The following is a 23,721-nucleotide window of genomic DNA, read 5'->3' on the forward strand; positions in this document are numbered from 1 at the left end:
AAATGTGTATCATTTAGGTGCTTTGAGTTTTTGGCTAATTTCAAGTCTGTGAGTAATGGCGGGTACTATTCATATCCTTGATCTAGGCAAATGCTCTGGAAATTTACCACAATGCTAAATCACAGTAACACAGTGGTCTCCATATCAGAGCTTTTAGTCACAAACTCATTTTCCTTCACCTCATATCATCATACATTGAGCTTTCTGTGCTTTTAAGTAATTATTTTTCTCCTTAAACCTTAAATTTATGGTACAATTTAGCTTCTATTTTACCCTGATAGTTACCCTGTCCTCAAATCAGACAGCTAAAATGAAATAATTTTGGAAGGCTACATTTCTTTAACATCTTTCCCCAGAACATCTCAAAATGCTTTATGAAAAGTAACTAAGCTTTTCAGTATGTCAAAGGCACTTGAGTACTTGAAGGGAAATTGATTCTGACACTGGCCAAGTCTTTCCTCCCAGCCCAGCATTTTCCTGTCCTGATTCATTCCTCCTCTCTCCTTCTTCTCCTATGCTAACAAAACTTCAACTACCTTTGATTCATACCTCTATTTAACAGCTATATCTAACTGAAGACTATTTCTTCTGATGGTTTGATTACATCATACTTCACACAGCCATCAAAATCTGTTTTCTTTCCGAAGTCCTTTTTTTCCCCTATACCTCTTAATCTTTCCGATCACTTACTTCCTATTCAATTTACGCTTTGTCATTTATGAATGAGCCTTATTTAAGCAGTATCTTTTTCCTTCTCCCTTCTTTTAATGCGCTTCGTTTCAGTTCCAGTCCCCTTCATCAGTCTTTTGACATTTCTTAATTCTGTATTTGCAGGATTGCAAACCTGACTCTTCTTTTGCACGTTTCCTTTTTGCTTGAATCAAAAATCTGAAAATCAACTGGACTTGCTTTGAAGGAAATTTCTTTTGTCTTTTCAAACCATTTTTCTTTTCACCAATTAGTTCAACTTAGTTAAGAGTAGTTCATATTCTTGAACTTCTAGTGTTGGAAAACACATTCTTCTTTTTCCACCTGTTGAGTTTGGATTGGACATGAGACATTCGGAGGACTTCACAAAACCAGAAAACAACATACCGAATAAAAAGGGAGAATGTTTACATCTGTTTTTTCACTGAATATATTATTTATCTTAACACACTAATTTATAGACTATGCCATGGGAGCTTTCATTGCCATTCTGTGCACTTTGTTGAGAAAAAATCAACAAAGACATGTACTGATGCTGATTTCGGACAAGAGTGTCTTGGTTAATATTTTTCACTCATTTTGCAGTAATGACATATACAGTATAAATGAAAGGCATGGTGGCTCTGTCAGAGCTAGTGAGAAATACTTTACACCTTCCTTACCAAAATGGTTAAACAGCTGCCCAAGGCATGTTTTACTAGCTGTACTACTTTTAAAACACTACCAGACATCTCAGTAGCTCTTTTCCTCAGAAGCAAAGTTGCAGGCTTAGGCTTAGCAGTCGTTCTGCTGCTGCCCCTTCTGAGGGCTCCTTGCTGCTCCCCCTCCCAACTTTCATCTACCTCCTTGCAACTTTCAGCATTTACTGATGATGGCAGTGAGAAGCACTGCAGTTTTCAATGAAATTATTAGTGTTAGTAGTAATATTATAGTCTGGGATTATCTTATTCCACTAATTAATTTGTCAACTAATTAATCTGCTAATTTAAGAAATGAGACTAGCAATTAATACAATATTAAAAAAAAATGCTAGAAAGTACTTATTTCAAAATATTGAATCAGGAAGCTACTGCTTGCTCTCAAGAACCAAAAGTGTACTACCTGGCAACAGGATACTGACAGCATGTTGTTGCTTTTGTTAGCATTAAAGATTTGTTTAGTCTTTCCTTTTTGAAAACAAACCCCAAAATATTATGAAAGCAGCAGAAGGTACAGATTAGTAAAGTTGTGAGCTTTAGAAAGACCATGATCATTCTAAAGAGTTCTGTTTTGGTAGAGAATAAAAATACGTTATCCTGCCCTTTTCAGAACTCCTGAAATTGCCATTTTACCAACACACATGAAATATGAGCACCATCCAGTGGCAAAGCAAGTAAATTACAGCTTATATGTAGATTTCCTTCTTTTTCTCAAACTACATAACCTAACTTGACATTTAGCTGTTTATATTAAAATCCCTTCATCTGTTTTAAACTAGCGTAAGTATATCTCTGCTAATTTCTCAAAGATGTGGTAGAAGTAGAAAGCTTTTTTTTGAGTACACTGCATCTCAGCTGAATTCATTTAGTATTCCATTGCAGATAATACACTCAAGTATTTTCTGAGTATTTAAAGCCCTTTTGCAAACACATAATTTTTTCTCTGCTTACCACTATCACAATCATAACTAATTTCTCCCTAGTGTGACAAGATCACTGTTCTCCTTATGCCAGCATGAGGATGGCCTAACATGTATCTGCTGCTCCCCAAGAGTAGGGTTACAATTGTTCAATCAGATCTCAGAAAGCATATTGGTTAGAGGACCCTTAGGCCCACTGCAACAAATCATATTGGAAATCTATTTTCACTTTTCGCATGGATGATTTTGTTTTAGGCCATTTTTGATTGTGTAAGACCCAAATAGGATTTTCTTTAATTTTAAGCATGGCTGACTTTCACAATGATCTTTTCCTTAAAAAAAACCCTGCAAATTAATTTTAGTTATGACTGACACAACATACAGTCATTCTGGCTTTTAAGTAGAAAAATACATTAAATCTCTCTCTCCTGCCCTCTTCTTTCACTACTTTGCTCCCAAAGTTGAAGTATCAAAGTGTTGCGTATTTCCTTGACTTTAACAGCAACTGTACATGCAATTTCATACTTTTGCTTCAGCAGTTCTTTCATTAATATGGAAGGACTTGGATGTCTCACTTTATAGTAATTATTTTTATTTTTTTTAGAGATTTAACTTTTTTTTTTTCAAGTCCTGTTTCTTTAGGCTGGACAGATAGTGTCTTTTTAAGCCCATCATACTAAACAGGTCAAAGAACTTCTGCACTTGAGGGCATTTCAGTCATGGTTATGATCAAATTATGAATCGAACATCTGGCAGTAGACAAGACATATTTTCTGGGCTTTCTGAAGCCTGAAACATTTCATGAGGCTGAGGTGAGACGTGCCTAACTGAAGTTAATAGGAAGCAACCAAATGAGAAGTAGTTGTTTAAATGAGTGGAAAATTTTAATACTCATTAAGTGTTCAAGGAAACAGCAAAAGGGTAGAAACAAGACATATATTCCCCAGCAGAATAATCTTCAGCAGTCTGCTAAAGTAGAATTAATCCCCGTTGTGATGCTTTAAACAGAAGTAGCTATTGCACTTTAATAGGAAGATCTTGCTACATTCATTTTAACAGATCTTCTGTAGCAGCAGACATTTGGCCATGACTTCACATCTAAAACTAGAGTCTATATAAGTAAAAGCATGTGTTGCTACAGTAACTAACCTGTAAGAACAGACTTCTGCACCCTGTGGACTGGGCACAGAGGGATGCATAACAACTACCCTGAACAGTCACTTTAGAAGCCTGATGTTTTATGATGTTAGAAATTTGCTGCTGCTCTGCCACAGCAAGAATATTTTGTACGTGCTTGCCCTGTGTCTCTACTGGTGATCCATTACAGACATACTAATATTGCCAACTGGTCAGTTATAAAAGAATAACCTGTTTAAATTATGCCAGTTCTTAATGTACCATTAAGTGCATTTTAGAGGACTATTTTAAATGCTATTTTATGTTCACAACCTTTATCAAATGTAAAATAAGCCTGATAATTAAATATAGCTTTTAGTCAACTAATGCTAGTTCAACTTTTAAATGACTGGAAACATTTCAAAAGCTCTCAGGTTAGAAGCGGAAAATTATCTGGGATTATTCTCCTATGACAAAAGAGATACGGAATTTTATCGAGTTGCTGAAGTGCTTTGGTTTAGGATTTTGCTCCTTTTCATTTGTTTGACATAGCTTTTCCACACTGACATGCTCAAAACTGTACTCTTGAGGCACAGAGCTTCAGAAACTTGCATTTATCTCAGATGAATTAATCTGGTTCTTTGATGCTGGGACAACATAACTAGGTTCTGCCCTTTGCTTTATTAGAGGTAGCTAAGTCAGAATTTATGCCTAACTTTAAAGCTCTCTAAGGTAAGGAATAGATCATGTACTAGCTTCCAGAGCATCCTGCCAGTTTACAGTGCTACATCAACTACTGTATTAACAGTAAATGCCCCTAAGAATAAAACACTGTCCAGTAGTTTATTAAGATGACTGATTTAGCGTTTTGTTTCCAATTTCTTTTAACATCTTTATTTGGCCATTCTTTCAGATAGTCCAGATGAGGGAAAAGCAGCCTGTGTTATATATAGTAAGTGTACTAGGAAATCACAGCCAAATACCTTATCAATCTCTTTATTCATAGGTTAAAATGTAATGCCATACAGTTCTTAACAATTACTTACTGAAAAAGAAATATCTGCATATAATAGAAGCAAAACTGAAGGAGACTAATTAAGAAAGCCATCTTGCTTCAACTTTTGAAACAATTACATACAGAATAATATACATATTTACATTATTAGTATATTATATAAATATAATATATATGTAATCTTGTAACCACAATAAATATCAAGGTCTTTTTTAGGCACACAGCATAGAAAAAAATGCAGAATCTGCACAATCTTTAAGATTCTTGGAGTGACTCACTCTAACATTGTTTTCACACTGAAAAAGAAATATTTTACACAAAATATACAGCCACGGTTTATGCAGTCCCCAGTGAACAGGGAATCTTTGATCGCCTTCCTGTAAGTCTACTCCTTGATTTTCTAATACTATTGCTCTATACAGCTATTACATAAGAAAATAGTTTGCAGGTTTGTTTTTTACTCAGCTAAAAGCCTAAGTAATTATCAGTGCTAACAAAATAAGTACAGCATATCTACACAAAGTATATACAGGTGTTTATACAAACACAGGTGAACTACTACTGAGTACACCTTTAATATTGGGGAGTTAACCTGAAATTTAGTTGAAAAAAGGGATTTTCAATTATATAACCTCGGAAATATTTCATCATTTGAGTGAGACCTGGGCTTCAGAGACAGAGAGCTTTAAACTTAGAAATTAATTTAAAAAATCAAATTCTTGGCTATGGTGGTAGAGTAGGCTGCCATTGAATTTGAATGTGTTTCCTTCAGTGCAAATAAAAGCCCAGACAATTTAAAGGGAGTTTTCTCAACCTGTATGTACAGTCATGACATTTAAAAGACTGTCACTATGGAGCACCTGAGATCACACTCTAGTAAGTGAAGCTGACCACTTCTCATAGGAGAACCATGATCAGTGAGAGAAGAAACAAACAGCCATTTTTTCTCTGTAGTTACAAATCAGACTCCGGCATGTCAGGCATATCTGCCATCAGGTACCCAATACCATAACGTCCATTTGGAGCAGTGTCCAGAGTTGGTGAGCCAGTCTGTTTTCGATATATGTTTTTGCCAAAGTTTGGAGACGGTACTTCACTTGGACTCTTCCCATGAATCAGACTTGTACTATCTCCCTCCAGATTAACAGGTTCCTTTATTATCCGACCTCTTTTGTAGGATACAGATGCCAAACTACCAGAACTGTCATCGATAAGGTTGCAATGGCGCACCATGAAGACTATTGGGACTGGCAGTATGGCCAACACCATCAAAGATATACAGACAATCATTCCCCAAGTTGGATAGCTGTGAAACTCTTCCGTAGCCTGAGAAACACAATAGAAAAACTATTAATACATCTTTACCAAAAAAGAACAAACAGGCAGTCCTCACCAAGGCCTGCCGTTTTCAAACACATACCTTTTTGTCACCCTGCACCCACAATGTGGGCACCACTGCAGATATCAAATTTGAACAGTCATGGAGATGTAGGATTTCTATCTGTCTGCCATTGTGTAACACTAACTGTTGCACAGTTTCTGAGACATTCAGAGCACTCTAGAGGCACCCAAATCAAGATTTTCACATTAGGCTGCTACATTTCTCTGTAGTTGTTCTTCTAAAGGATGCTCATAACAGTCAAGGGTGCAGTGGTATCTGTAAACTATGCCTGGCAAATAAGTCCTTGTTCTGTAGGCTAATAACTGGCCTTAACAGAGACTGTCTCAATTATTCCACTTTGTATAAACTTCATGTAAACTATAATGCATTTACTGGGGCACTGACTATCCCTCACACCTCCACCGCATCCATGCATCACTGGCCAACAGGCTTCCTTTGCCTAATTTTGTATGTGGAAAGGAATGATACGTTTGGTATTCTAAGGTATTTCTCTTTCTAATTTTTCAGGGTAAGAATCAAACGCAACAGGAGCATTGTTCTGAGAATCATGAGAAACCAGTAGTTGTCTGGATAGAGGCAGGCATCTATCTATAGTAAAGCCAATCTCTTGTATTTATCTTTTACCTGTCTTTGCTGCGGTTTCCCCCCAGCTATTTTGGACTATTGTCCCAAGATTATTTTCTCTGACATTTTACTCTCTATATATTTTGCATGACAAGCCTGCAGAAACAGCTGAGGGCTGATGAGCCTATAACTAGCAGAACTCTTAGAAGTTACCTTAAGTGAATCTCTTCTTGGAGCCAATGCGCAGAACTGATTGCTGCTCACTCTGGTAAGTTTTTTTCAAATCCAATACTCTTATTAGAAAAAGGTTTTAATGCAGCTGCTACCTATATTTTGATATGTGTTTCCAAAAGGAAAATTTATGATATGGCTAAATTCCAGTATTTAATGCCACTTAAAAAAACACTGATGAGATATCGAATTGATTTATTCAGTGTTATCACCCAACTCTTTTCTGCAGTAAAATAAGACTTCATGAATGTGAACAACATCTCCCAAACTTAAGAATTTCTTAATCATACATCAACAAATTAAAAGTCACCAAAAGCATGAAGGTTTGTGTCAATCAGTTATATTTTAAAGCAGAACTACTCTAAAATTAAAAAATGGTTGGTTTTACATCAAAATTAGTTGAGACAAAAAACCACATCATTATTTATACCGATTTTGAATTTCTAATTCCAATTTTTTTGTCTGTTCATGTATTTCTGAAATACTTCAGATACGGTCATTATGATGATGATGGTATCATGTATATATATATATAACATATATACACATACATACTATATACATACCGTATCTTCAATCCAAGCATTGTAGCCAGGAGGACTTAATCCCATTTGGACAATGCTAGCTACCAGCAAACATAACAATACAAATGGTGAAACATACTTCCACATGTAGTAATAATACTGGCTTGGAGAAAACCCAAGCATATCCTTCAGGTCCTCCATAAATCTGTGAAGGGATTAAAAGGTTATTGTTAGTGCAGACACTGAGATTTTGAGCACTGTAATTGATACATATCACCTAACTTGAGGGAACACACTGAAACAATGCATATATAGAAACGGCTGCAGTTTAAATTACTTGATGGACTGAAAACCAGAGCTTGTATTACTAGTTCTTCAGAACAGATGAATAAAAGGCATTGCTGCACAGTACAGTGACTTAGTAAGCTGCTTGCTGGACTGTGCTGCAAAGATATTTAAACACACCTTTTTTTTTATAAGATTCTTTTTTATATCTTCTTGTATTGTCTACTGAGTTGTTTATTGAGGCATATGTCATTACTTCCGAGGACATACACAACCAGCACCTCTCACAGATTCTGCAAAATTAATTTTTAACTCACATGTGTGCTGCAGTGTAAAAAAACAACTTTATGCAGAAGCTATGGTTTGCATCATATAAGCTGCTTAAATAAAACTTTGCCAAGTTATAAAACTGCCTCCTTGTTCCTCAAAATTTTAAGTTATAATATGAACAAAACTCCTATTTTTATACTTGTGACGGAGTATTCCAGAGCCAGAAGAAAGAGAAAATACTTTTAGAAATAACTTGTTAAGAGTTTTCACAAGCAATGATTAACTCCCTTGTGGTCCTACTTCCTTTTGAAATGTCCATCTAGAAAAGGTTCTTATAGCAATAAATATGTTTTCAAAGAAGTTACACATATGAAGTTTCTGTCATATAGACTCTCAAAACATTTTTTTTAACTGCACAGCTTGGGCCATTCTATTGTTTGTTTACACTGAAATTAAACACATCATTAAAAAGAAACTGAATTTACAAATGGATTGTGCCCTTTACAAATAGCCCTCTTTCTGAGATCTCCAGTTCTTCATCCAGTTGAACATAAATCCGTTATCTTTAAAGTTTATCATTGACTCCATCCTACTTATGCTCTTCTAAAAGCTATCAGGCTCCGCTAGCAGTGATTCCAGATTTTCCTTCTTGTCTACGTTGTCTCTTTTCTATCCTTTGGTTGTAATCCCTTTGGATGCTATGTTTTGGTTTTTTACTATCTGATCAAAGACAATGTGTCTAGGAAGACATATACATGGAACTTCATCTACAAGGAACCCTTGGTACTATTAGCCAATGACAACCTGAGGTTGTTGATTCTGACAGTGTTTGCAAACAAGACTGCCATGTTTCTTAAGGATATTCTGGAGAAATATACATCAGCAGAAATATTAGGAATAGTCCAGAGGGAATACATGGGTGTCATTATGAATGAGAAGTCTGGCTGTTAACTTTAGACTGCATCCTGTCAGAACCCCTTCTGAAAACATGAATCACCTGCACCCTGAGTCAGAATCAAAGGATTACCATATTTTAGCTATGCCTAAACATCAAATTCCTCACAGGTAAGCTGCTGGTTTTTGGCATGTCTATCTCCATTCACAGTGGAACACTCCCTGACTGATAACCAGGTCATTTGTTTCATCTTTTGTTTGCCTGTGTAAAATCATATACATGGCGTTTTTATATCTATGTGATTGATTATAGGATTATACATGCGGTCCAAGTGGGAATGGTCTGAGTAAGCAGACCAGGCACTATTTGTGTAAACCAGAACCAGTGTCTGGGAACCATATAATTAAGTTTTCTTATTACAGTTTTGTTTCACTACAACAACAGACTGGCTGATTACTCCGATCAAACAAGTGAAAAGTCAAATGAAAAACCACCCATTCTATGTCACACTTTTTGCCTGTGTAAAGAAATCACAGATGTTTTCATTACTTTGACATGTTAGTATAGCATACTCTGTTTGACCTGTGGGTGGCAAAAGTTATTTTTGACATAAATCTTTCTACTGAAGCACACGTTGATCTTGCTTGGTGAACACATTCTGCTGATTTTGGTCATAAAATGAAAAAAAAAAAAAAAGGGGCTTGATGGTCTTTTCACCCCATCACTGCCAGGTCACTTTACTTCATTGTCAACTGTTCTGCTTCCAAGTAAGTTTTGACTCGGTTCTTTGCTGTCATTTCCTCTATTTCCTCTCTCACAACTAATGCAAAGAACAATTAATTGCTACAACACCCCAAACTAAATCTAGTTCATAAACTGAAACTTTCTTCTTGTTACTTCCATTGAGTTTGCTTTGTTCCTTTCTCAGACTGCCTGGAATACTGCAGACCTGTTCAGAATACTCATTCTCATCTGCTGCTTAGACCACGGCTATTACTTCTTTAAATCTTTCTTTTCATGACTTATTTTGATACAAATTCCTCATACTTTCATATCCAGCCTCCTTTCTAACTCTCTCATTTTGCCTCTTTAACTTTATTCTCATTTCTTTGGACCTCTTACAATCACTCTTTGGGTTTCAGTGCACTGTCCTGATGTAATTTATGTTGCTCCAAACCTGTTCTTAATAACAGACTAGATTCTTGACCAGTTTCTATTTACTTGTATTTCTGTGTACATCACAAATACTTCACAAAATATAATTAAAATAGTAATAATTATTGTAACGAATACTGTTGATATGGACAGGGAGATACATTTCCTTCACTTACTTGTCTATTCCATAAATTCGGATGACCGCAATATTCTCCAAAATGACCACAATTAGCAGGGGCAGAGTAGCTGAGTAGTCATCAAACATTGTCACAAAATAATTTCCAGAGCGCTGCACGAAGATCAGGCCAATAAAAAATGCTACCAAGCAGCATATGACTGGAATAAAGAGAAATTCATTATTTCATATAATTGAAGTTGATAACATTTTACTTTTTAGAGAGTTTCAATTTTAACATTAGGAATTCTACCTCTTCCCTACATAATGGAAAAGTTATGAAATTAGATTTACTCGAATTGCCACATTACAGCAGTCCTGATTAAGCAGCAGACATTAATCAAGTGACTATTTCTCACTAAATGTAATGTGAATGCAAGGGTAAAATGAACTGGTAAGCAAAACATCATACATCACGTTACTTGGTCACTACTTTTTGGAAATCAGAAGTGAAAAGAACTTAGAAGTGAAAACATGGAAAAAGATAGTGAAAACGTTTCAGACTGTGATTCTAAAAAATATCAAGGCTGAATAGACTTCCCCAAAAAGATCATTCATGGCATGAAGTTCAACTAGGATCTGTCTAAATGTATTTGTGCATTAAGCATCAACATTTTCGTCCCTTCTTTTCGTTAGAACAACCTGAAATGTATTCTTTAATGCCTGATCCTGCATAATGGATCTCAATATAATTTTTTCCTACTAAATTTGTCAATAATATTATTACAAATAATATTATTACAGAATGCTTAAGTAGACATAAAATAAGTCAAATTTCAATAAACTGTGAAATCAATTGTAGGCTGAGCATCAGTCAGGCTGATTATTCTAGTTAAGGTGGCTTCTTTTCTCCCCACTGGAAACTTAGGCTAAGGATGATCCTCATCCCTGAGTGAGCTGTGGGATATGCAAAATATTTCAGCCACTGTGTAAATGAGCACATGACTGCTCCAGTGCTGGGATAACTGGGCTAGTAGCCTGGAATTAGAGGGTAGGAAAGTCAAACAGCTGGGATCACTTTCTCTGGAAGGGGGCATTGACAAAGCGATTGGAAAAGGGACACAAGTTCTTAGCCTCTGGATATGATCCTGTCAGGCATGAAGGAAAGACATTCCCTCATATAAGATGTTATATGTCACCCAGGCAAGTGGACCATCATGGAAAGATGTATTCAGTATCTGAGAGAATTAGCTGTGCTAGACATTACTTCTTATGACCCACCTGAGACTCCCTGATTCCCACTCATAGGATGATTTGAGTGACAGCCTAGAAGCAATCAGCAGGACTCGCTCACCCTTTAACAGCCCCATATGGTCACTGTGGAAGTCTATTGGAGAAGGGAGACTAACAGCAGGCTATCATGGCCTGCATAACGTCACATCACTGCTGAGCACAGCTGTGCTGGACATGCTGGAACTTCAACACACGCTGGAGTCAAAGGCAACCCGGTGGTATGCCACAATTGATATCACTAATGCATTTTTCTCAATCCCTCTGGAGGAAGAGTGCAGGCCCTCTAATTCCAAGCTACTAGACCCATTCACTTCCACTTGAAGGGATGTCCGTTTCTCTAGAGAGTAACTATACTGATTTTAGCATAATAAAAAATTCATCATAAATTAAGATTTCATTTAGCTTATTTAGGGATAAGCTAAATGCGTGACACAAATTGGAATGGAAAGTATTCTGGAACAGCCCAACAGGACTGACCATACAGAAACTTGTAACAGAAATTAGTCCTCCAATAAAATTTAAGTTCTAGGATGTTCCTGCTCATGTAACACTCAGAAAAATGTGTTACTGGCATATATTAATGTGCCTATGTACGGAAATACAGTCTGGAATACAGTGATTTACTGCTCTGTAAAATGATCTTTACACTTTCATGTCAAAAAACAATTTCATACTCTCAAAAAAAAATTAGCTTATTCCTCTATGGAGAAAAGAAAGTTTGTGTAACTTACCAGTAAGAATTTCTTTTCTGACTTTGAATGTATCAACAATGGGTGTGATAATGCCTTCAATGGTTCCAAACATACTTCCAAGTCCCAGATTTACTAACATGAGGAAGAACATGACTGACCAGAAGGGAGAAGCAGGGAAGTGGGTCATTGCTTCTGTAAAGGCAATAAAAGCTAAACCAGTTCCCTGAACTGCCTGTCAGTGAGGAAAAAAAAAAATGTTATTGTTCCTGAACTTTTTTTTTGGTTTTGGTAGTGTGACAGTCTGACTTGGTAATCATGCAGTGTCATCAACTACATCTTGGAAGGCAGAGTGGGAAGTTGCTATCTAATATGCAATTCTTCCACTTAATTAATACTATTTAGTGAAACAGTGGATTTGGCTGAGAATTTGTAACTTGATTGACATTAACAGTTCTTTCATAAAATTATAGAATACTAGGCTGGAAGGTATCTCAAGGATCATCTGGTCCAACCTTTCTCGGCAAAAGCAGTCTAGAAAAGATGGCCCAGCACCCTGTCCAGCTGAACCATATAAGTGTTCAATGCTGTGGAATCCACCACTTCCCTGAAGAGATTAGCCCAATGTCTGATTACTCTCATTATGAAAAATTTTCCTCTTGAGTCCAGTCAGAACTTATTTCTCTCTTTCACTGACGATTTTGCATGAGAGCTATCATAAAGGACTGCTACAAAATACACTCTGTTTTCTCCAGTAAGTATAAAAAAGACTTAATTTCTGTATCTTTGTTTCAAATTTAAATGGTAGGAATAGTACAGAAACTTTTAAAGTCTAAGTCACAGATTTTACATTTTATCTTCAGATCCTGGTGCAACTATATAGAGATCAGTGTTTAAATATGCAAGTCTCTCCCTAAAGCAAGAAGACTATAATTTCTTTTACAGATCTGTCTTACTGTAAGATTTCAAAACAGGATGCTATTCATTAAACAATTACCTGATAAGTAAAGAATAATTTTTTACTTTCAGTATAGTAGTATTTATATCTAAAAATGTATCTTAACATTGTAAGACATTGCAGTGTGAGGCATCGAATAGGTAAACCTCTGTTTAGTCTTTGAAAAAATCCTCATGGTCAATTCTTCTAAAAAACAGAACTTTAAAAACTTCTCACCTCATAAAGGGAATGATATAATGATCAAAAAAAGTGAAGACTATATTAAGACATCAGACCCAAAAGTCCTCAAGTGAGCTGGAATGCAACCTTGTTTTCATCTAGGTATTTATAGATGCACAACTCATAGGTACATTGTACTGATACTCTCTGTAGGTACACTTCACAGTTCATTTCAGGCCTAAAAATACGCATCTGTTCATATTCTCTGTATTTAAGACTTACTTAACACTCTCACCTTGTTAAGCTCATCTTCAATTTGACAAGATTTCAGACCAAGAGAATCAAACTCTTCTTCTTTAACTTTCTGTATAATGTCATAAACTAAATTGTAATCTTCTGCTGTAATGCTTGAGAAATTGATATGATGTGGGATCATATCCTGGCTGAGATTGCCCATTTTCAAAAGTTTTAAAATCTTCTCTGAATTCCTGTAAAACACAATAAAATAGAAAGATCAAACTCAGTGTTCTGTGTTAATTCATGAATGAAATAAACCATAAAAATAATTTTAAAAAAGAAATGGATATTCATACTGGATAACACATTTTTCATTTATGATATTGGCTTTGAAGCCCAGAACTGCAAACACCACCAAAGTTGCCAGCACAGAAGTGAAAAAATTGATGAAGGACACCAGTACAGCATCAAAATGGCAGTTGTTGTCTCTCTTGTTGTAGCTCGAAAAGGCAATGACTCCACCAAATCCAAGCCCTAAGGCAAAGAACACCTGAGTAGCAGCTTCTCTCCAGACCTTGGGCTCCAGCATTATTTCAAGCTGTTTGAAATTAGATATAATATATGTCAGCTATAATATGCATTTCTATTATATGAAATAAAACAACAGAAAAAAGATCAGGAAGACAATCTTTATCACAAAATTATCATACTCCACTACAAACATATTTTCATTATGATAAAATGAAAGCTGAGGCATCTAAATTTAAGCAAACTTATGGGCCAGAATTTCTATTGACTTTATATTATCTAAATGTCAGAGAAACATGCTACACATTATGTTTCCAAAAACGACACACTACTGGAGCTATGTAACTGAAATAGCAGCAAGTTACACTGAGAAATAAGAGAGAACTTTTTTTTTTACAGTATATACTGTCTTTGATATTTGTTAGAATTAAGATGCATTTTGGGATGATCAACCCTCAAAAATTCAATGAGTATGATGAAAGTTGCTTTGTTGTTACTTTTCAAACAAACATAAAAAAGTGAACATAAGATACACATGCTTATATGGAATTCTATTACATGCAAATATATAAAGCAAAATGAAATATATGAACACTGCCCATCACAAGCTGTATAGTCCACAAGTCAGATCTTCCTTAAGTCAGATGCCTTGAACTTCATCCAATATTAAATGGTATTTGAGGGCAAAACAGGTTTTTCTCAAAAAAATTGAACTGTATTGCTCATTTAGAGGAACTGTATTGCTCATTCAAAAAAAATCTTTGTAACAAAGTTACAAGTCACCATTTGTCTACCTCAAATTCTTCTAGATACTGAATAACAAAAAATAAAAAAACCTAGATGTCAAACTTAAACATTAGATTTTCTCAAGCTGATTCAGGGCCTCCATTAATGCATATGATTTTTATTTTTTTTTAAGCCCTAGGTTTACTAACAACAGTAAAACTAAAAAGCATCAACACAGATGACAGCATCATTAGACTGACTGTCTTACTCTGAGGAAAAATAAATCTGCTACTGCTGTAACATTTTGAAAAAAATTTCAGTTTTCCATGAAGATATAATATTTATTACAGATAGGTATCAGATAGCCTCTTTAGTCATTTATATATAGATAAAATACAATATATTTGGGGAAAGAAAAGGTATGTACGGGAATAAATTTGTTCCTGACTTAAAATTTTTATTATAATTACAATGCACAAGTAGCTATTTCAAGTAGTTCAACCTGCCTGTATCACAGGCATGCCAGAGTTTTTCCACCAGAGGGAGCTCGAGGAATATGCAGAATTCTACCAAATCTCCAAATGGTTGAAATATCAAAACACTTATCACTTTCCTCAATGTATCATTTGGTACCATCAAAAGTATTGTGTTCTCAGATACACATCATCTAGACTTTCAAAATAAGCTTGTAATTGATTTCCTATCAGATACTGCTTGTGAAATTTTGGGAGCTCTGCATTTCAGCTTCAGTCCTACAGTTTAACTGCAGTAGTTGATTTAAGTGGGTTTCTCATATATCTTTCTTTAGGTTTTCTGTTAAAATTATTATTTAGAATTTCTGCTTTGTTCAACAACCATGCCAAACAGAGAAATTCTCCCCTTCTACATTAGCCCTGGGCTTTCACATATGGGCACCAATGTGTGCCAGTCCTCTGCCATGCTGGCACAAGTCTTGTGGGAATGTGCTGTGATCGTCTGTGGTCAAAACGTGGTCATTTGCTCAGCTAACTGAAGCTGAAAAAGATGTCTCCTCTTCCTCTCTCACATCTATCTACCTGAAAAATTTTCAAGCTAGATTGGTTTAGCACAATTTTGTACAGTCTGTCTGCCCAAATACACTGTTAGCACTATGGAGTAAATGAACAACAGATGGGGCAAGTCTGAATTTCTTCAGGTAGTCTTATATGAACCTACAGTCCAAATTAGTGCCCAGATACAGAAAATTATAATTAAAATACTTTTGAAGGTTTACATTCACATATAATATACGTGACATGGAGGTCTCCTAACTTAAATTTAAACCACAACTTAAATTTTGGGATACAGAACTAGAAACTAGCAGAATAAATTAAAAACAATTTTTCTTTCGAGATCATTTATCTGAACACTTGAGACAATTGTATAATTAAGTATAACGTAACTATAAAGTAAGCATCAGCTGCAACTTATTTTAAGTCTAACTCAGATGAAATAGTGAGTAGTGAAGAGGTGTTGGTATTCAAGGGAAGTTTTTTTATTTATATTCCTTCAGCATCTAGTGGTACTTCTCCAGTCAAAGAAAGGATTAACACTGTGGTTGAGAAACCAAATTATATTTTCAAGACATCTGTATTCCACCTCTGTTCTAGACATCCTCTCATTAGTAAGCATTACATTTTTCTGTTCCTCAGGTTTCCCAAACTTGCTTGAGCAGCCTGCAAGTTCCTGCAGAACCATGACTCTCTAAAGTGGTGACAGTGAGTGACACGAAGCACAACTGCACCAAGGTGATAGCTAACAAAGGTCATTTTTATAGAACGACATTTCTCTAGACTCAGAACACCTGGAGTCAAAACAACTGACAAGACCCTGTCATCTGGCATTAGCCACTATGTGCATTGATTTTCATCATCTTATTATTTAGTTTTCATTTTTGAAATGTTAGTCCTGTTCTTCTCAACTATATTATGAAATGGACCTGTTGGAAAGTGCATTTCACAATACAACAGGAAGCCCAGCATTGTACATTCCTGAGTACGGCTCAAACTACTCAAACATGCTGTTCCTGTAGTATAGATACAGTTGCAAGCATTTGAGATGGGTGTGGGTAGAACCTAGATCTTCAAGCTAAACAATGATTCATAACATCCCTTATCACCTCCATAGTTAGAAAATTTAAAGCCCTGTAAGGCATGCTCCTGGTAAAAATATTGGCAGTACAAAATGTATGCTTAGAACTGCTGCTATCTTGGTGTGTCAACCACAAAAAACAGGACAAGGAAAGCTGAGTGGTGAGTACTTACACTACTATTAAATACAGGTCTCCTGTACTTGGGGCTACTATGCAAACAGCATTAATTTATTTACAAAAAAGGAAAAAAAATTGTTCTTTTTCAAAAGGGATGAGATAACTATGTAATGTCATGTGACAATTCAAAGTAAGGCACTGTGACATCCCAGGACAGAGCATTTCAATACGAGAGAATGGCAAAATATGAAGATTCACTTCTTCTCCATATTTGGAGCTCTCTAAACATCCTGAATCCTGTAAATAGCACTTTTAGTTGCTTTGTAGAGGCATCTAACTCCAGGAACCCTTATCTAAGGGAAGTAACTTTACACAGACCCTTGGAATACTTAAGGGCCTTTGGACTTTAGGGCTTGATATTGTGCCACTGAGGTAAACAACAATTTTGTAATTTAACCAAACAGAAACACAGCCAAATGTTCTATGAAGACAATAAGCTTAAATGAGAGCATTCATAAATGGTCAAATTGCCACCGAAACGTTAATACTCTACAAGCAGAAATTAAGCACATACCTTAGGTGTGAACATGTGACGAATTCCATCCACTGACCCATTAAGGAGCAGTCCTCTGATCAGAAAGCATAAAAGTACCACATAAGGAAAAAGGGAACTAAAATACATGATCTGAAAAACATTAAGAAGAAATTTAACATGACATTTAATGTGGACTTTATTTTCAATAGCTTCATTCACTACTCAGTATCCTCTGGATACATGACTGTATTGATAATCATATGCTCCAAGAACTATGCAGAACACTTCCCATTCCCCTTGTCTCTGCAGAAGAAAGCAAAGTCATATGACTATAATAGAAATTCTGTACTTTACTAAAATAATACAGTTGCCAGTGTTCACGAACTGATAACGAACCACTGGGTTTCTGGGGAAATTCAGTATGAATTCAATGAGATGACAACAAAGACAGAAGCAGACTTGTAGAAATGCTTCGCTTTACAATTGCACTTTGACTTAAGTACTGAGGATCGTTAAGATATGCAGTGTGCATAGGAACTCATTGTGTCTTCAGAAGGAAAGAAAACAAAGAGTCAATAGAAAGCACATAACCAATGAATTCAATCACTAAGTAATGCTTACTGCCAAACCAACAAAAAATATTAATCAACTCTGATCTTTCATTCCCCATCACTGAAAAGAAAACTTATTCTGTTTAGTTTAGTAAAATGATTCTCTGGTTAAACTTGTTACTTCTTTAACTGCAACGCTTTAACAAAAATTGGCATACCAGTGCCAAACTTTCTAATAGCAAAGAATTTTGATACTGGAACAAATTAGTTTTCCTCTGAAAATCCCATTGAGATCAACAGATCTAGCAAACCATTCATTAGCCAACCCAGCTGGCTGCATGCAAAGCAAAGAAGACAAGGTGACAGTACTCAGATGGCAAGGGATGGTAAGTCATTAGTTAAAAGAAACAATCCAGAATCCTACAAAGTAGCTGTGTTAATGACAGAAGCTTGCATACGTGGGTGCACTGCAATCATAATGTGAGTACACATGGAAACCTAATTCCTTAGACATTCAAAACACACAGACATGCTGCACAATAAAGCTGAGGTACAGTTACTTGCAACAATTATGCTGATGAGAAGCAAAATATTTCCTTAGATCTCAATTCCCACTATATTACTACAATTCCCTCTAAAATTACTGTAATTCTAATGCTTAACTAACATTCCTCTACTTGAGGATATACAAATACTGGGGTGAGTTCCCACCTGCTCCTACAGATTTCATGAGAATAAACAGAGGGTTCAGTGAACAGAAATATCCTGAAATGCTTCAACATAAAACAATACCATGCAGGTAAACAGTATACTCACTTTGCCTGAAGACTGAATGCCTTTGATCATGGCTAAGCATACCATGACCCAGGCAGCCAGCAAGCAGATAGTCATCTTCCAATTTAAACCCCCACTCTCTGAAAGAGAGCTGGAAATATTCAGTGCTTCTCTGTACCAGTAATAAGTGGTTGCAGAACTTTTTTCACACTCTGGCTCCACAACTGTCAAAGAGATGTTAGCAAGTAAAGAATAGGTTTGGGAGACATATTTCATAACCATTTTCTACCAATTCTCAATATTTGTAATTGTGCCATCATCATTTACTGAGAAACTAAACTCACAAAAAAGTCTTAAGACATTCTCTAGAAGAAAAAGTGACTGCTGTCAGTCAAAGGTTCTGGGTATATATTTTAAAACACCCCTTTGGGCTAATGTATTCCTCCACATTATGGTTAATCCTAGTCCAAGACAGAATTTATTTCTCACTTCACTACTAAATAGTAGGCAGGCTTAGATGAAGACATACATTCCACTTATCACACATAAGATTACATCATCTATCCATGACTTACATACTATGAAAACTATCTCTCTGAAATGAACACAAATTTGAAAACATGGAAAACAAAACCTCGATTGTATCCACTTTGATAAGACACTAAAATAAACAGGGACTTAATTACTATTATAAACAGTAAAATAATAACATGATACCAAAGTGATGAGAAAAGGAAATAAATGGTTCCTACAGTTATGTTAAATGAAAGTTGCTCTATGTATTCCAAAAGTGATTTTTTTATTATACTGTAATTGTTATACTCATATTTCCAAACAGTTTAAGAAACTGTGTGTATCTAGAGATATAACACATAAAAAGATTTCTTCAAATAAAATGTTTAAGTTTTTGTAAATTATTTATAACTAACAATCAAGTACATAGCTAAGGTATGTCCTGAGTTAAGATCATTAAGGGAAAAAAAGGGAAAAATATACTAATTTTAAGCAACCTAACACAGATGTCAGATCTTCACTGAAATAGCCTATCAAAAATGATGTTATCAAATATAATAACTTTCTCTAAGATTAGTTCAGATGGCCTCTGCTGAAGTTAGCTGACACATTGTATCTTAATATTTAGGCAGAATAAAGAGTACATAAACAACCACCGTGGTTCAATTAATGGACAATAGCTTGTGGACTACAGTCAATTTGACTGTGTGTCAACATTCACAAATACTGATTATTTCAAATAACTGAAGCACACAACTCTGGAAAAAAACAATATAGAAAGGTACAACTTTTCAAATGTCCCTAATTACATTCTTTATTCAAGTGGTAAATAAACCCACAAAAGATAAAGAAAATTTAGGATCTGAAATAAAAACAAAAATAAATAATTCATATTTCAATAGCAACAATAATGCAAAATGTGTAAGTGTTACAAGATAACCAAACTCAAGGAATAAGGAACTTTTAATGCTGTTATATAATAAACCCATGAAAGATCATCCCATTACAGAACAACCCAATGATCAATTATCTCATCTATATTAATTTACAAAGCAAACAGTGCTTTTATCACTTGCAATTCATTGATGTTTACAGTTTTCCATTTTGTCCTTTGTTAGTAACACAACTTTTTTCTGGGAAGTATCCTACTAATTGAAATGTAAAAATATTCTGCCACCTTTGTTTTTCACCAAGTAAGCATAAAAAGTAGTATCAACATCAGAAAAAAAAGAAACCACATTATTTTTCTTCTCCAACACACTAAATAGCATTCTCTTAATTTCATGACCATTTAAAATGCTGTTGACAGTGATGTTTCTTTATAAATACAGTGTATTTCTCTTAGATTAAGCTTCTCTGTTGTATTTTTTCCAAATACTGTAATGTGGCATCTTATTAAGACAAAAAAACAGCTTTGCATACAACACTTTTGCCCACAAATACCTTTTTTAATTGTATTTTTTCTACAATTCTAGATTTTCAAAATCTCAAATTTTATATATTTTATATAATTTTTGAGAACTTTAAATTATTATTGACTTACAGGTATGAGATGAATTTTTAACTAAAGGACACTGGTCCCATGGTAGTGGATGCTGAAAAGACTGGGAAAAATAAAACAGACTCCATCCAATAATGACATTGTAGTATAGAGCCACAAAGAAACATACCTATTAGAAAAAAAAAAAAAAAAAAGGTCAAAAAGTTACATTTCTAAAGTAAAATTAAAAAATCCCTGCTGAACTTCTGCATATTCTGCACGTTTGCCACTGAACCCAATTTTAATTAAGTCAGAATAAAAAGGGAATAGCTTCTCCCATTTAAGTATCTGACATTTTCTAAATTTTCATTTTTCTCTGTCTTTATCACATTACACCTATACTTTCACAGGCCTTTTTTTTGCCCAGAAGACTATTCCATTCCATAGCTCCTAATTTCAAAAGAACCATAAAACACAAGTTGACTGGTTTAACAGACATTTTTAATGGACCAATTCAAGTTTTAAGATCATTGTAAACTGACCTTGACCCGGCTACAAATAGAGGGCCTTTCCCTGCAGCAAAACAAAGTCTAAATCATGCAGCCTAAAAGCAAACCACACAATGTCAAAAAACTTACTACACAGCTTGCAAATCCAATTCCACCAAGTTTGGGGCTGATATAATTCCACACACCAATACTCCCTCGGCGTATCCTCTGCCCCACAGCAAGCTCCAAGAAAAAGAGTGGAATCCCTATTATCAGTAGCAAGATTAAGTATGGCACAAGATAGGCACCTATGAAGGGAACAAAGTATAAATCAGAGTAAATGAAAGAAGAGTCATAACTTGACAGAACAAATGTGAAAACTCCTAATTGCTTCAAGGTTGGATTACTGTCATGCACTGCAAAGCTTTTTGATCACATGCAAAGAGTAATTTTACCAGAACCTTGGTCATACATCTTTGTAAGATATTAAAAACCCAGACACACTGACTTTCTAAAGCACTGTAACATTTTTGAGGCAAACCTTACTGAAAGTGGGATATTATTAAAACTAGTTGTTCACTTGTGTGAAATTCTGGGCATTTGATCAAACTTTTTAGAAATATAAGCATCAGGAGCCGACTTAACACTTCTTAAAAAACCTTACACCTTGACTTGTATTGTAGATCCAGATCTTACAGTACTCACCAACTCTCTCCTTCAAGGCATATTTGAAAATGCAACTATTACTTCACTGTTATGCAAACATATGTAAAAAGAATTCCTGATTTTTGAGGTCTTATTCACATGAAGTGATCATACACAATCCTAACCAAAGGATGTATATCCATTTATTTCAGTAAGTCTAATTGCAAGCAAATATATACTAAGTGCACTGAAAAGTTCAGAGCCTAACCTTCTCCTTAATGTTGTGGAATACTTAGTACTAGAGCTAAGAACACATGTAGGCATCAGCAATTAGCAATGGGGCACTCAACTTTCTTTCATGTGCGACTCTTATACTGCAATATAGACTACTGCGCTGGCTGGCCAACTAACTCAAAGGGCTTAGAATTTCTGTTTGCAACCATTGCTTAAGAAAAGCATTTAAGAGATGCAGACTGCAGCATGTTAAAGCAAGACCACAGAAGCTTAGACTCAGAGCTATTAACTTGTATGATCAGTCTATTCATCTCTGTAATGAGAGAGATGCTGAACAAAGTTCAGAAACGAATTTGACATTTACCCTCAACTCCAACTAAGTCTTAATTCAAGTTTATTTATCCAGTGTCGACTTTCTAGGGCTTGTTTAGGAGTCTATCAAAATACACTGTCATTTTCACATACCTAGTGGGCAGCTTATCTCATGGAATACAGTTTATTTTAGAAAACTTAAACTTCCCTAGGCTCAGGGAAGGTGGTCTTAGAGGTTTTGGTACCATCCATTCCTATTCAGGTCCACTTGCTATTTTGCTCTTCATGAAATACACACTGATTGGACATCCCCTTCCATCACAAGTATCTTACATAGATACAAAGCATGGAGTAACTGCAGTCTTAAGGCCAAGACTAATGGGAAAAAAAGACAGAAGAAATAAAACCTGTGAAAAAACTAGGGCCCCCAGCACAAGACATTGACCTGTTGGAAGGAGCCCAGAGGCAAGACACCAAGTTGATCACAAAGCTGAAAGACAGACCTGAGAAAGTTGGGGTTATTCAGCCTGGAGAAGAGAAAGTTCCGGAGAGACCTTACAGCAGCCTTCCTGTAGCTAAAGGGGGCCTACAGGGGAGCTGGAGAGGAACTTTTAACAAGGGCATGTAGTGACAGGACAAGGACAAATGGACTTAAGCTGAAGGAGAGTAGGTTTATATTAGATATTAGGAACAAATTCTTTAGTATATGGTTGATGAGGCACTGAAACAGGTTACCCAGAGAGGTTGTGGCTTCCCCATCCCTGGAAGCATTCAAGGCCAACTTGGATGCGGCTCTGAGTAACCTGGTTTAGTGGAAGGTTCCTTGCTCGTGGCAGGGGAATTGGAACTAGATAATCCTTAAGGTTGCTTCCAGCCCAAAACATTCGACAATTCTGTGAAAAACTACTGGTGGACCAGACAAAGAATATTAATCTTACATACCTCACAGCTTCCAGCCCAAAACATTCGACAATTCTGTGAAAAACTACTGGTGGACCAGACAAAGAATATTAATCTTACATACCTCACAGTCTACAGGCTATGTTAGCATTGAACTAGCTTCCGTGTTTTATTTTCATGACATGATAATATGCTATGCAATGATAGTGTCTGAGCAGCATTTGGTCAAAACCTATGCCAGGCTCTGAAAAATATACCTGTTTTGAGGTTACAATACTCCCTTCATAGAGCCAAACATCACGGCCTATCTACCCATTTCAGCACACTACAGTGTCTACTGAAAGATTGTTTTTACTGAGGTAGCAGCTACATTCCCATTCAGTACTTCGGTGTCTCTTGTGGTTCACCTTCTATGTGCACATAATGGAAAGAATACAAAGGATTTACTTTCTACTAGGAAAAGAGAGACAGCAGAGACAGAAAGAAAAAAATGTGAGGGAAACTGAGGAACAGAGCAACAACCACATTCCAAAATGAGGGGTACTATCTGTCTTAAGAATATGTAAGACAAATA

General features: G+C 35.7%; 1 protein-coding gene across 4 annotated transcripts in view; it reads right to left on the reverse strand.

The window, feature by feature from the left end:
• Positions 1-4,422: 4,422 nt before the first annotated feature.
• The window catches only part of SLC6A15 (solute carrier family 6 member 15), a 36,933-nt gene continuing 17,634 nt past the window's right edge, over positions 4,423-23,721 (reverse strand). For all 4 annotated transcript variants that reach the window (XM_017804577.1, XM_017804579.1, XM_017804578.1 and 1 more), the window contains exons 3-12: positions 21,207-21,364; positions 20,632-20,758; positions 18,618-18,799; positions 17,290-17,400; positions 13,591-13,832; positions 13,293-13,485; positions 11,923-12,115; positions 9,960-10,119; positions 7,221-7,383; positions 4,423-5,783 (exon numbers count right to left, since the gene is read on the reverse strand). In XM_017804577.1, the coding sequence (XP_017660066.1) occupies positions 5,412-5,783; positions 7,221-7,383; positions 9,960-10,119; positions 11,923-12,115; positions 13,293-13,485; positions 13,591-13,832; positions 17,290-17,400; positions 18,618-18,799; positions 20,632-20,758; positions 21,207-21,364 (1,901 nt within the window). In that variant the 3' untranslated portion in view covers positions 4,423-5,411. The remainder of the gene's footprint in view (positions 5,784-7,220; positions 7,384-9,959; positions 10,120-11,922; positions 12,116-13,292; positions 13,486-13,590; positions 13,833-17,289; positions 17,401-18,617; positions 18,800-20,631; positions 20,759-21,206; positions 21,365-23,721) is intronic.

This window comes from Lepidothrix coronata, unplaced genomic scaffold (assembly GCF_001604755.1).
Source record: "Lepidothrix coronata isolate B3197 unplaced genomic scaffold, Lepidothrix_coronata-1.0 Scaffold9, whole genome shotgun sequence".
Lineage (NCBI taxonomy): Eukaryota > Metazoa > Chordata > Aves > Passeriformes > Pipridae > Lepidothrix > Lepidothrix coronata.